The sequence below is a fragment of the Mirounga leonina genome, unplaced genomic scaffold, assembly GCF_011800145.1.
Source record: "Mirounga leonina isolate KUSES-001 unplaced genomic scaffold, KU_Mleo_1.0 Mir_91, whole genome shotgun sequence".
Classification (NCBI taxonomy): domain Eukaryota; kingdom Metazoa; phylum Chordata; class Mammalia; order Carnivora; family Phocidae; genus Mirounga; species Mirounga leonina.
In genome coordinates, this window is record NW_023270839.1 from 35,223,238 (window position 1) to 35,237,100 (window position 13,863).

Genomic DNA, 13,863 nt, shown 5'->3' on the forward strand with positions numbered 1-13,863 from the left:
GAGCCATGCTCCATTTGTGTTTCTATCCAAAGTTTGCCAAAGATCAAAATGGCAAATCATTCAGCCCACAGATACACTTTGGTCAACATAGTGTCACTTTAATTGTATTTGAATGCTTCAAGTGGGGCAGATGGTCTTCATTTCTCCAGCCCCACACCCCCAGCCCCCATTCTGTTCAACTAGCCATTTTACACACTTATTCCCATTACCTGCTTACTCCCTGCAGACAGTACTGAGTGTGCCCTTCTTCAGCCAGGTTCAGGAATGAGCAGTTAACACAGCATCCTCTGACCAGGAGGAAATACAGTAGAAGGGTTTGGGGAGAGTCATCAACTCCCTCTGCCTCTGGCCCTACACCCTGCTTAGGGGAAGGACGTGTGTAAGCAAGCCGTCCAGTGTCCTGGACTAGCAGCCTATGGACAGCATCTTTACATTATACACATCATGTCTATTGCAGTCTATCCACAAAAGGATGGACCAGAAACCAGGTAGTCCTAGAACAGCCCCTGGCTGGCTAGGAGGGGTGGGAAACATAATTCTTTCTGTATATAGTCTTGGTGCCTACAGCGCCAATAATGTGAATCACCTGTTCCATTATCAGAACCATAAAAACCTGGTGGAGAGCTTCCTCCCTGCTGTAAGAACTTCACCTTAGATTTTCGGACACAGCAAAAATGCTTCCTTCTCCTCTGGGTCATCTTCCTCAACCTTCCCAAAAGCAATCACTTTCTTCTCTGTGCCCCCAAATCCACTTTTGTTATACCTCCTTACAAGAATACTATAGCCTGACTCACTGACAGGTGTGTCCTTGAGGTTGGGGCAGAACGTTATTTATTTCTCTAAGTCTAATGGCTTATAGACATATTTGCAGTATTTGCTAGAGCCTACCATGCCATCCCACTCCTCTTCCCAATTGGAGGCCACCACTGACGCTGGTTTTCACCTAATTTACCTGTAAAAAGATAAGCAGATGGGAGTTTTCCCCTAGAGGTACTATCATCCCCTGGGCATGAAGAGCTGTACAAAAGGACTTTCTGGTATAATGGAAATGTTCTGTGCCTTGCTGTCCAAAACACTGGCTGGTAACCACATGTGGATATCGAGCATTTGAAATGTGGAGAGTGTGACTGAGGAACTGAATTTTTAATTTTATTCATTTGTATTAATTTAAATGTAAATAGCCACATCTGGATAGTGGCTATCATATCAGTCAGCTGAGTTCTAGAGCTTTACTCCTCCAGGGGACAGCTTTACCAGCTGAACAATACAGCCCTTATGCATGCATGTTTGATTTTTATTTATTTATTTATTTTTTGGCGCGTGTTTGATTTTTAAACAATTAAGTCAAAAGCAAGGTCGACAAAGTACTTGTTTATAAAGTAAAAATTCAGTTTATTAATCTGTTTATGACACAGTACACAAGAGGCAAAGTGTTTCACATCATAGATTTCACTTTCAACTCCTTGGAATGTTCATTTCTTTGGCTAAAAGGAGAGACTAGATAGACATGAGAGGCAGGCAATGCTTAGGCAACTGACATAAGGATGGGGAGGGTGATGCTAACGCTATCCTCATGGGGACAGGCACAAGGGGTCTGTTAGTCACAAGCTATTTTCTAGAACTGTTAGCTGGAAACAAAGAAGCACCACTGCTGGGTGCTCATCCATCGTGGGCCTCAGTCATCCCCACCACACAGGTACAGCAGCGCTTTCTGGTAGTCACCCTTCGTGTCTTGCTACAAATAGCCAAGGAGAAAAAAAGAAATTCAGCATGCGAAAAAAAGACCCCAACTCTGCAATAGCATAGAAGCAGGCTCAACGCACACAGAGAGCCTCCCCTAGCAGTAGCAAAGAGAAGGCTCTGTGGGACCTGCCCAGACACAAAGACCCAAGCCATCATCAGCAGGCCCTCAGGGAGTCTGGCCCAGGGGAGACCTTCGAGTGACATGACCACAAGGGCAGAGAGAAGGTGAGGTACTGGGGATCCACACAGCAAGGAATCAGACCCACACAAGCCGGCCTGCTCTTCCTGCAGTGAGGTCCTTCCTGCAAGCACCACCACTTTCTCGCCGGCCCTCATGCTTCCATAGAAGAGGAGGGCCTTTCCTGCCTCTCAATGTTGTTTCCAGGATTCTTAAGGTCATGCAGGAATAAGCTAGCAAAGTGTGGAAACATGTGCCCTAATAAACCCGGGCATACCAAACCCACCTCAAAATTCATCCTTGGTTAACCACTGACATGGCTTTGAAAATGTCAGGGTCTTTTAGAAGGGGGGGGCTGCAATGCCTGTCTGACATACCCAGCCGGGGGCCACTGTGAGCAGCACCCCCTTGCATACGAAGGCTGCATCTCTCCAAAAGAGAGACTAAACTGATGGGAGAGATGGAAGTTCTGAGTAACTAAACACTGCCAGGCCTATTGTAGAGGACTTTCAAAAAATGGAAACAGTCGACCCTTAAACAGTACAGGGCTGAGGGGGACCAACCCCCGCCACCTCTGTTCCACCCTTACAAAAATCCACATATAACTTCTGATGCCCCAAAAACTTAACTATTGATAGCCTACTGTTGACCGGGAGCCATACCAGTAACATAGACAGTCGATTAACACATATGTTGTATGTTATGTGTATTATATACACAATAAATATACTTACAATAAAGTAAGTGGGATAAAAAAATATTAGTAAGAAAATCAGAAGGAAAATACACTTACAGTACTACAATGTATTTATCGAAAAAAATCGATAAATCAATCAGTGCCGTTCAAACCTGTGTTGTTCAAGGGTCAACCACTTAATAAAATGTAAAATTTAATTGATGTCAGCAAGTCTTGCAGGATCATTGTCATGAACACCAATTATCACTATAGAATAGCAGATGTGGGAAGTATAAAATCTTTGCCGGTCCCTCTAAGATTCTAGGACAAATCAAAATAGACCCATGGTCTCTGATGACTAGCAACTCATCCCCAAGGAATTAGAAAACCACCACTTTTGTCATCATTCTGACAGGCCCCCGGCCCGGGGACCCAGGGCCTTCTGGATGGCCAGGGAGGGCCAGCACAGCACCACAGGGCTTACCTGGATGTAGTAGTACAGAGACTTGCTGTACTTCCTCTTGAATTCAGACCTAATTTTCAACATGTCCACTTCACTGCGAGAGACCATGATTCTAATCAGGACTTTATCACGAGTCCCCTTGCCCTGAAAGCCAAGTTGATGTTCCAAGTTACAATTCGCTGACAGTGTTAATCCAGTAAGTTTTCTTACACGTGGAACTCATCTGAGTTCTTGATGCTGCCCTTTAAGAAACTGCAAAGGTAATGGTGAACTACTCCTTTAAGAAAAAGGATCATATTGGGGCACCTGAGTGGCTCAGTTGGTTGGACATCTGAATCTGGATTTAGGCTGAGGTCATGATCTCAGGGTCATGAGACTGAGCCCCGCGTCAGGTTCTGTACTGGGCGTGGAGCCTGCTTGAGATTCTCTCTCCCTCTCCCTCTGCCCCTCCCTCACTCCCTCTCTAAAAAAATTAAAAAGAAAAAGTAAATTAAAAAAAAAGAAAAATGAGCACCTTGGAATTCCAAACATGCCAGGATGAAATCAACACAAAGCCCCACTATGCTCACGAAATATACTTGCATGAGCACCAAGTACGGCATGGCTCAGTTTAAGAAGTGTGTGGGTTTACACACGTAACAAACAGTTCCTGGCTCTCGGGGCTTAAAGAACACATGCCACCACGTGTTCACTGTGGCTCTGTGCCATTTTGAATGGTATAAACAGTAAAGACCACTGAGTTTACTTCCAGAGTCTCAGACCAGAGGCACCGAGGAACAGGTCCTATCTGACACAGAACCCGAGGGAGATGGGAGTGGACAAGAGGTGATCCAGGAAGAAGGGCCAGGAAGCCAGAAAGCACAAGGGACATTTGAGGCATAGAAAATGGGACAGGACTGTGGGAAGAGACAGTCCATTCAAGAGACAGTTACAGGGGGCGCCTGGGTGGCTCAGTCGGTTAAGCGACTGCATTCGGCTCAGGTCATGATCCTGGAGTCCCGGGATCGAGTCCCGCATCGGGCTCCCTGCTCGGCGGGGAGTCTGCTTCATCCTCTGACCCTATCCCCTCTCATGTGTTCTCTCTCTCTCATTCTCTCTCTCTCAAATAAATAAATAAAATCTTCAAAAAAAAAAAAAAAAAGAGACAGTTACAGGGCTGCCTTCGGAGTCAGACAGACCCAAGTTCAAAGGTGGCTATGTACTGTCAGACGAGTTGAAGCTTTCTGAGCTCCAGTCTCCCGATCTATAAAGAAAATAACACAAGCCACATGGGCTTTTTGGTGATGATTTCAGATGAAGTAAGTAGCACCACGTCTACTGCACAGTGGTTGCTTGGTAATCTCTCCCTTCCTTGCCTGTCTTTACTTTGGGGTAATAGAAGGCAATCCCTGAGAAATCTAAGCAGGAATCAGACACGATTACCATCTGGTACTTTATTTTCTACCTGCACACAAACACATGTTCAAGTAGTTGGGGAGAGACAGAGAAGACTGACTTGTGGTCTTCTCGCCTGTCAAATACAACCACAGCTGACCAGCACACTCCTGCACCTGGACGGCGGGGGCCCTTCCACCATCCACTAGTCAAGGAGACTTGGTTTGGGGCACGAGAGATGAAAAGCCTAGTGTGCAAACATGGACCTCTCAGCTGAGTGCCCTTACCTTCATGGAGTCGTACAGCCGGTCAGCAAAATACAGGGGCTTGTTCTGAATGCACTGGACTGTGGAGAGAAGAAAAGGGGTCAGCTGCTCCTCTCCTCTCCAGTGAGGGGTGAGACCCCGACCCCAAGGCACAAACAAGATGATCTAACATAACAGGAATGGGCTGCAAAATGGGAAAAACTAAGGGAAAACTGGGGATCCTCTGAAACTCAGCTCCACTGTCATTTTAAACCAGGGGACACTAAGGGCTGCAGAAAAACCCAAGTGGATATGTGAGATTCCCCAACAGAGCCCTTTTTCTTGTCATCTTATTCTTTCTGGGCAATTCCTCACTCTACCAGCTTCAAGCCCTCCTCAGTTTCATATCTTAAATTTATACAGTGAAGATTATACAACTACCCAAATCAGGTAAATGAGCCACACATCCCAAACACATGTGAATGAAAAGGATTGCCACTTGTCACTTCCGCTGTGGCACAGTTTCCTGAAAGCTGAAAGGGATGGGCCAGGGGCGGGGGGGGGGGGGGGGGGGCGCGGGGTGTTGCCACACTTGCTCACCCAGGTTCAGGAAAGCATTTTCCAGGTCTCCTTTGACCTCCTTCTTGATGCTCTCCAGCATGTCATAAGGGCTGTAGCTCTTGTACCTTTCAAATACTAAGGAAAAGCAAACAGTAATTACTATAACAGAGTCGCTAATCAAAGCTGTCAATGATCACTCACATGGTATGTACCATGGTAAAAATAACTAAACAACTGGGATGATCACAGCATCTTAGAGGATTAGGGGTTGCCATGGTGGACCAGAGCTGACATGGCACTGGTTGGCTTGAGACAGCTGTACCAGGCACCTGTCCTGAATGGCACAGCCTGGGCCACATACTTTGACCATCTTTAACTCTGAGTGGAACCTATTCTACTTGGAAGCAATGAGAAACAGTACATAGTGTCCAGGAAACTCCATTACTTCAACAAATATGGCAAGATAAAATGATCCTGGACAAGAAGGAGCAGCAAGCTAAAGCATCAAATGTGGAAAACATTTAGGAGAAAGAAGGATCCAAAACGGGAGAGAAGGGCAAATGGATCTGGTGATGGAAGATGGATGAGATTATGGGGTGCAAAGTAGAGAGTGAACTTTCTTCTGGCAGACCCATGCCCCAACACAGACAACCAACAAGCTGGGCTGAGAGGACCATCCCTAGGCTCAAAGACCTCTTCAGTACAGAACCCACCTTTCTGGAGGTGACACACACTCCGCTCAGTCATGATGCTGATCCACTTGGGCACATCAGTTCCTTTCCTCTTCACTCCAGCATCATAGAGATCCTACAAGTACAATCAGCCAAGAAAGTTGACTACACGATCCAAGGTAAGGTCATAAAAAAATGTCATGCAAAAAAAACTCAAAACCCATACACTGAAAATTCCAAATGAGAAAGGATGATTGCACTAAAGACATGGGCAAAAATGTATTTAAGTCAAAAGTCTTAAATAAGAGCAGTCTTCCTTAGGCACAAACACAGCATGAGACTAGATCGTGAGGTGTGTGCTGGACACATCTGCTTCCTTGAATGCCAAAGGAAGAACTAAGAGCTTCTATTCCTATACTGGAGGACAAGTAAATGTTCATTAGCGCATACAGCCCTCCTTCCTTTGGTACTTTTGTTAGCAAATAAGCTAATGGTTGTCTGCTGAAGACAGCTCAGATCAGGTGCCACACACACATTTCTTAGAGACTCAGGAAGTCTCCCTTTTAGTTTCTGGAAAATTTAGGGGCTACAGGTAATGCTAAGAATGGCAGGGAGGGAGGGAGGAAGACTTACACAAGGATAAGATACTCATTCAGTGACCACCCACTATCTAGGAGTTGTAAAACCTAACTTCTATTACTTTATTTAAAACCCTTCTCTACCTCCTGCTAAAGATGCTGTGTGAAACATACTGAATTTTATTTTATTTGTAAAAGATTTTATTTATTTACTGAGGGAAAGTGGGAAAGGGGAGAGGAGCATAAGGAGAGGGAGAGAGAGAATCTTAAGCAGATTCCATGCCAAGTGCGGAGCCTGACGTGTGGCTCGATCTCACGACCTGAGATCATGACCTGACCTGAAATCAAGAGTTGTATGCTTAACCAACTGAGCCACCCAGGTACCCCGAAACATACTGAATTTTAAAACTAAAATGAATTTAAATTAATTTTGTTCTGAAGCTCTCATAAAATGCTTTGAGATAGTTGTTGACCGTCTGGGAAAGGCACGCAGTTCATAATGATCTGAATTATGAATTAGCTTAACAAACAGTTCTTAGTGATTATGGGACTAGAACCAGCAAAAGTGCTGTTCAACCAGAAAAGAAGGGTCTCTGCTACTCTCCCCCTTTTCCCTCACCACAAAGGGCAATAAGCCTTCCTATTCCTGGCTTTGCCTCCACCATCTTCTTCCATTGTGCCATGTTGTTTATTGGTGTTTATTTGTATTAAATGCATAGCAGTGCACACAGCCTTATCACCCTGCAGAATCTGGTACTTTCACACAAGCAAAGCCTAAAGCGGAGAGTCTGCTTCTCCCTCTCCCTCTGCCACTCCCCCTGCTGGTGCACTCTCGCCCTCCCTCTCTCTCTGTCAAATAAATAATAAAATCTTAAAAAAAAAAAAAACACCGTGACTCCTGAGATTAGGTGATAACAAGCATTTGGCTTCCTCCTTGCTTTCTCTCTTGGATCACTCACTCTGGGGAAAGGCAGGTGCGAGGATGCTCAAGCAGGCCCAGGTGGAGAAATATAAGGTCTCCTGCCAACAGTCATGTGGCTGGGTGATCTTGAAAGTAGATCCGCCTAATGCTGTCAGGCTTTCAGACAATGCAGCCCTGGTCAATATTTTGGCCCAGCCTCATGGGAGTCCTGAGCTAAAACCCAGCTAAGCCATCCTCACAGAAACTGAGAGATGTTAAGTGTTGTTGTTTTAAGCCACTAAGTTTGGAGGTAAATTGTTAATACTGGATCAATAACCATTGTACAGACTATCTAGAGACTTGATAGAAAACAGAAACTCAAGCAAGAAGCTTGGCACTTACCCGGGCATCTTGGTCAATCAGTTCATAATCAATGACAGAGCCATCCTCTGCTCTTCTACCCTACAGAAGAAAACAAAAGTAAGAACATCAAACAGGTTTCTTTGTGTGTTTTAATGTTGAAAATTTTATTTTCTCTCCAACTCATGTAAACCATTATTTAACTTATAGAACACACATATACTTAAATTTTTCTTCACTTTGAAGTCTAGACCAGACCAAGATTGGTAAAATAATTGAGGCAGTGAAGTGGGAGGGGTGTGCCTCACCATCATCAACCCCCTCCTGGGACAAGCACTTACTAGAATTCCCACTACCTCCAAAAAAAAGCGCTAATGACACTTAGTTCCTTCCCTCAGAGAGTTTACTATCCAGATGGAAAAATAAGCATGGAATAAAAGGTAAAACAGCACAGTGATCCATGGCTTACACAGACATAAAATGCAGAAGAAGGGAGAGATCTGTCAGTACGGTCAGCAAAGTCTGCGGACAACGGGGTAGGGCCGAGGTGAACACTGAGGCCTGAGTCAATGAGGCTAGTAAAGGCGTGGAGGAGAAAGCCATTCCCCACAGGAAGAACAGCACAGGGACAGGCTGAGGGCGCCACAGGTCAGTGAGGTGCCACACAGCTAGAGCAGAAGGTAAGCAGGAAGGAATCCTCGAAGGAAGAAGTAAGGGAGGGACAGGGTCTAGGGAACTTTTATAGGCAGTTAGAGTTTGGATTTGATGTAGCAGAAATGGGTTTTGATCAAGGGAGTGAATTAGTGAATGTGGACTCCAGAAAGATGGGTGGTTGGTGGGACACAGGACGAGGAGGTGGCGGGGAGGGCTGTATGGAGTTGTTACAGTAACAGAGATATGAGTGGGCAGGAGGCAGCATACCAATCAATCATTTGTCACTGAGGTTTCTGGAGAAAATAATTTCTCTTCCCTCCCCTGGCACATAGGCCTTAAATTGCACACTGGTCAGATTTCAGAAGGGAAATGCCTTTCGTCCACATTTCTGTGTTAACATTAGCAAACAAAGACCCCCTCTGTGGGCAAAGGACTACCTGGGCAAACCCTCTCATAAGAAGTGAGAGCAGAGAGAAGGAAAGAAAAACAAGAGGGTCACTTCCCACCGGGCCTTATGTGACCATAGACAGAGGCAAAGTGACCTTCCCCACGTCATGCGGTGAGGGCTGGCACATAATCCAGGCCAGGACTTGAGAGCTGCCTGCTCCTCCTCTGGCCCCAAAGTCCATTTGACCATGCGGTTTCCCAGGATAAGAAATCCTATTATACAAAAATGACAACTCTGCAGTGACAGTGCATACCCCCTGTCAGAAATGCAGCTGGAATTTCTGATGCAGGCACAGAGGATTGAGTTAATTTGTTCCCAGGTATAAAATGAAGTATGGGACTTGCCTTTGGAGGAAACAAGGACAAAGAAATAAACCGGAAACCAACCTTTGCAAGGGCAACCATCAGCTTGCGGAAGTCACCAGATGTGTCAGAAACGATGTCCTTCTCCAGATCAGTCTTGTACACTTGGAAAACAACACATCTGGTTTTATGCTTCCTGCCTGTGCAGCCAGCCAGCCACCCACCCCAACTGCCCCCACCCCACACTAAGCCTCTGAGGAGCAGAAACAGCTGTGGCAGCATGGATGTATCCACCCACATGAGGGCAGATGGTCCATGATTTATTTTATGATTTTTAGCCTCATAAAATCAGAGCCAAATGTTATTATCAGTGACAGGAGATAGAAAGGGCAGGATCAAATCAGGAATCCTCAAGCTCACCTTTGATCAGTGACCTCTTTTTAGCTAAAAATACTGTTTCTCAAACTTCTTGACTATGAAAACTCAGTTTGAACATGAAAAGAATTTGGAAGGTTACACACACACACACACACACACACACACCCCAATTGTGCTTTGCTATCCACTGAATGAGAAAATGCACAGTGGCAAAAGCTAGTAAGAATTAAAGAGTACTTTTGAATGAATCTGTATTTTATTATTCAAAATAGCTTCTACATTGAAACCTAGGAACTGATACACATGTAAGCTACATCACTGATTCTACCCACAGCCTCCTGTAGTGCTGGGTGCACACATATCCACAGGCCTCCTGCAATAATTATCCACAATCCATAGTTGGGAACTTCTTAAGCAGAGACCAGAAAGCACCCAATACATTAAATCCATGTACAATGCTTTCTACCCCTCCCATCAGACCCTTAAAAAAAAGAAAAATTTTGCTTTCTCTCCTTTCCCTCCTGCCTATCCTTTTATAGAAATTCTAGTGGAATGTAATTACCAAAACAGGCCACAAGAAGATAGAGAAGAGAGACTTGGACCATGGCAAACCCCTGGACAGTCCAGAGAGCACTTCTCCATAGATAATCTGGGCATCCTGTCCCCAACACATGGCCCAGGGAGCCATGATGAGGTTACAGAAATTGAGCTGAGAAGCTGCATCAAAGAACTAAGGCTACTCACTTTCTTTGTAGACTCTGTTAATTTCCTGAAGCTCTTGGTTGGTCCTTGAGCAGATGATCTCAATGAGGGAGTCCTCGTCAGTCCCCAGCCCCTGTGAACCAGGCAAGAGACATCAGTAGGGAAAGTCCTCTTGGCCATTAGCCTACTTCTCTGATCCCAATCAGGTAAATTGCAAACCTGGATTGGGTCAGTTAGTATGCTCCTTTCTAGATTCCTACTGAGGGATCTGTCCTGTATTCCTCGGCACAACATAATGTTATCTTCTATTTTTTAAAAAAAGGCTTCACTAGAATAGGGGCACCTGGGTGGCTCAGTCGTTAAGCGTCTGCCTTCGGCTCAGGTCATGATCCCAGGGTCCTGGGATCGAGCCCCACATCAGGCTCCCTACTTGGCGGGAAGCCTGCTTCTCCCTCTCCCACTCCCCCTGCTTATGTTCCCTCTCTCACTGTCTCTCTCTCTGTCAAATAAATAAATAAAATCTTTTTAAAAAAATGCTTCACTAGAATAAAAGATGGTATAAGTGATACATCTGAGCTCAACTATATCACTATAGTTGCCTTTGGATGATGGGTTTACAAAATGAGTAACTTTTTCTTCTTCCTATTTTTCTTTATTTTTAAAATTATTTTAATAGATTGGGAAATTTTCTTTATTAAATAATTCTGCTCAGTAATTTAAAATACAGGAATATAGACAGTTTGTTGTCATTTGCTGCCAGCATCCCTGGAATGGAATAAGTCTTTTGCCAGGGAAAGGTACAGATAAGATAAAATTTTTAGCTTCACCTCTTTGAAATGTAAAATTGGGTTAATGTTAAAAATTTCATTCTTGTATTTCCATTTTTGCTTGATTACTATGCACTCTTCAGGCATTTTAGGGAAGCAAAAGGAAATAATGAAGTGCCAAATAAACCTAGACACCAACACTTTATTAAGGAATAAGAATTTGATGGGTGATGTATTCAAATTTAATATATACACTTTTGAACGTGCCAGATAGCTTGAAAGGACTCAATGAAACATGTATTTCAAAGCTGGCTTCATGATCAAAGTGAAGATTTAATAATCAGGATTCTCTAATAGTTGTCTTTCTGAATATGGAAATATCACTTTGAACTAAGTAGAATTACAACTGTTTAAAATGTAAATCAATTATAAGGTGTTAACACAATAAGAAACTTACTTATCCACATGAAAAGTGTGTCAGCTATTAATTAAACTTATTAGAGTTCCTAAGCCCCTGAAAAGTGGTTTGTATAATATAGGCTAAACCTCAGGTTAACGGTTAATTTTGAATTTTATTCTTAATCTAAATCTCTGACCCAATGCTTCTTCTTCCAGAGCTTTTAATCATGATATGTAGAGGTTCTAGCACAGCCAAGCTTTCTTCCCACCTGAGCAAAAGGTCTACACAACATTCTATACACATGTTACAGAGTGACTACTGAGTGTCTTCAAATATGTTAGGGGCAGGTTTTCAATCTTGAGATGATAGAAAGATAGTCTAAAAATGACTCATGCCTTGGAAGAAACGCTATGTCCTGACATAGTTACAGTATAAACACGTGTGACATTAGAAGATGTTTTCTTCCACTGCTGATCTACCAGTGTTAACATCTGAGGATTCAAAAAGCATTTTTATCTCTGGATTCAGAGGTGACCTTGGAAATTTCCAAAACGTGGCCCACACTTCCCACAGACTGTCCACAATTCCTATCACAAGGGCAACTTCTACCATAACATATGGCTAATCCTGCCACTGGTATTGCCAGAAGTCAAAACAGATTTTTAAAAAAAAAAAAAGCATAGCTCAGTTAATGTCACTTCGAGCTTTATGGATTTCAGAAGGGTGCTCGGCTGTGAGGGCTAATGGGAGAGCCAGCACAAGGTCAAAGATTTAGTAGTCAAAGCACCTTTCATTGGGCCCTGTTACGTAGATTCCAGCGGTGAGTGACAGCTTGAGCAGGTCCATTTCAAGTCACTAATACCTAGTAATAGATACTAGGAAAATTGCGCACATCACAACTAAATACGTTTTTGACGAAAGTAAGATGAACTGATCTGAAGTGATGATGGCCAGGGACAGGCTGACTCATCCATGGCTCCAAAAAACCCCAGATTTGGTTTTCAGGAGTGTCCTTTTTATCACGCAGGATCATTAAATGTTGCTGACATTTTGTCCTTCGTCATTATACCTTCTCTGCAATACAACCTACTTAGGAAACTCAGAGCCAGTCCGCTCAAGCAAGCTGAGCACAGCTTGGGCTAGGCTGGAGAACTGAAGGAAGAAAGAGATTCCCCAACAAATCTTGTGGCAGCCCTGAGCTATCAAGTCCTGGATGGTGGAAATGCCTGGTGTGCGAAGCTGCCTCACTCGCAAGGTGCTCTCTGGGGAAAGGGATGCCATGAACCGTGACATGAGCTCTGGTGACAGGCTTATAGCTTGGTCTCTTCGTAGTTCAGAAACAGGAGCATCACAGAAAACATACTTGGACTTCGAAAAAAAATGAGAACCATAGCTCTCCCCCGACCCCCACTCTGGAGGCTTTACCCAGTTTTATCAGCAGAGGGCAGTATCAGATTAGTCAAAGTGTTCCAGGCACATACTATAAAAGGGGTTATGTTTTGCTGTAAAATGCATTTATGCTTATGCATCTATCACATTTATATAATACTTAATGTTTTAGGTACACACAGAATTCAGGGACTTTCTAACCTGGAATTTCTACTATCTAATGTAACCTAAAATTCCAAATAACTTTGCAAAAACAAAAAAACAAAAGAGTTAATCTGTGCTAGAATACTTTGAACAAAACACAGGTACCAATTACAACCTGAAACCACCCTTTATATGTACTGTAATGTCCTGATTTGCCTGAATTTGAATCAAACAATGGGACTGACAGGAGAAGGTCAGAAGAAGAAACACCCAAGAGAACATGGGCAGAATTTGCAAGCTTCACTTGACAAAAGCTATGAGTTTTACTTTTGCCTTAATGTCACAACAAATCTTTTTTTAAGGAGGAAGTGTAATCAAGGAAGTAGTTTTTCCAAATGGTATTCCAATTGCCCAGGTGCCAAGCAGTAGCAGCTGGATAACTGACTTCCCAGCATCATGAAATTTCTTTACAGTCTTAAAAAGAGTAATGAAATATTTTTGGTACAAATCCTGAGACTTATAGCTTCAGTTCATTAGGAAAAAAAAAAAAAATGGTTCCAAATGAGAATTTAACAAAAATGAAAATCACCTAATTATACCCAGAGAGCTGTAATTCACAAATATTAATGGCGGATTTGACAGAGATTGCATCTCACACATGTTTACCTTCATGGAGGCTTTCAGCTCAGAAGCATCATACTGAGCAGGTGTTTTCAAAAGGCCCAAAATCACGGTCTCCAGGTGGCCGGACAAGGCTGACTTGAGTGCTGATGCAAGTTCCTTCAGAAAAACGGGCAAGAACATGGAAAACGTGGTTGGTAACCAATATTCCCTTTAAAACTGGTGAATAAAACAAAAGCAAGCAGGATGTGTTTGTAAAACGGACTGTGATTCCTGACCACTCTGGGATCTCAGACCCAACTGTCTCA

General features: G+C 43.6%; 1 protein-coding gene across 1 annotated transcript in view; it reads right to left on the bottom strand.

Annotated features, from left to right (window-relative positions):
- Positions 1-1,368: 1,368 nt before the first annotated feature.
- Positions 1,369-13,863, bottom strand: part of ANXA2 (annexin A2) — a 44,460-nt gene continuing 31,965 nt past the window's right edge. The window contains exons 5-13 of the mRNA XM_034994356.1: positions 13,601-13,714; positions 10,277-10,367; positions 9,239-9,318; positions 7,793-7,852; positions 5,954-6,047; positions 5,280-5,375; positions 4,722-4,780; positions 3,082-3,204; positions 1,369-1,735 (exon numbers count right to left, since the gene is read on the bottom strand). Coding sequence (XP_034850247.1) covers positions 1,676-1,735; positions 3,082-3,204; positions 4,722-4,780; positions 5,280-5,375; positions 5,954-6,047; positions 7,793-7,852; positions 9,239-9,318; positions 10,277-10,367; positions 13,601-13,714 — 777 coding nt within the window. The 3' untranslated portion in view covers positions 1,369-1,675. The remainder of the gene's footprint in view (positions 1,736-3,081; positions 3,205-4,721; positions 4,781-5,279; positions 5,376-5,953; positions 6,048-7,792; positions 7,853-9,238; positions 9,319-10,276; positions 10,368-13,600; positions 13,715-13,863) is intronic.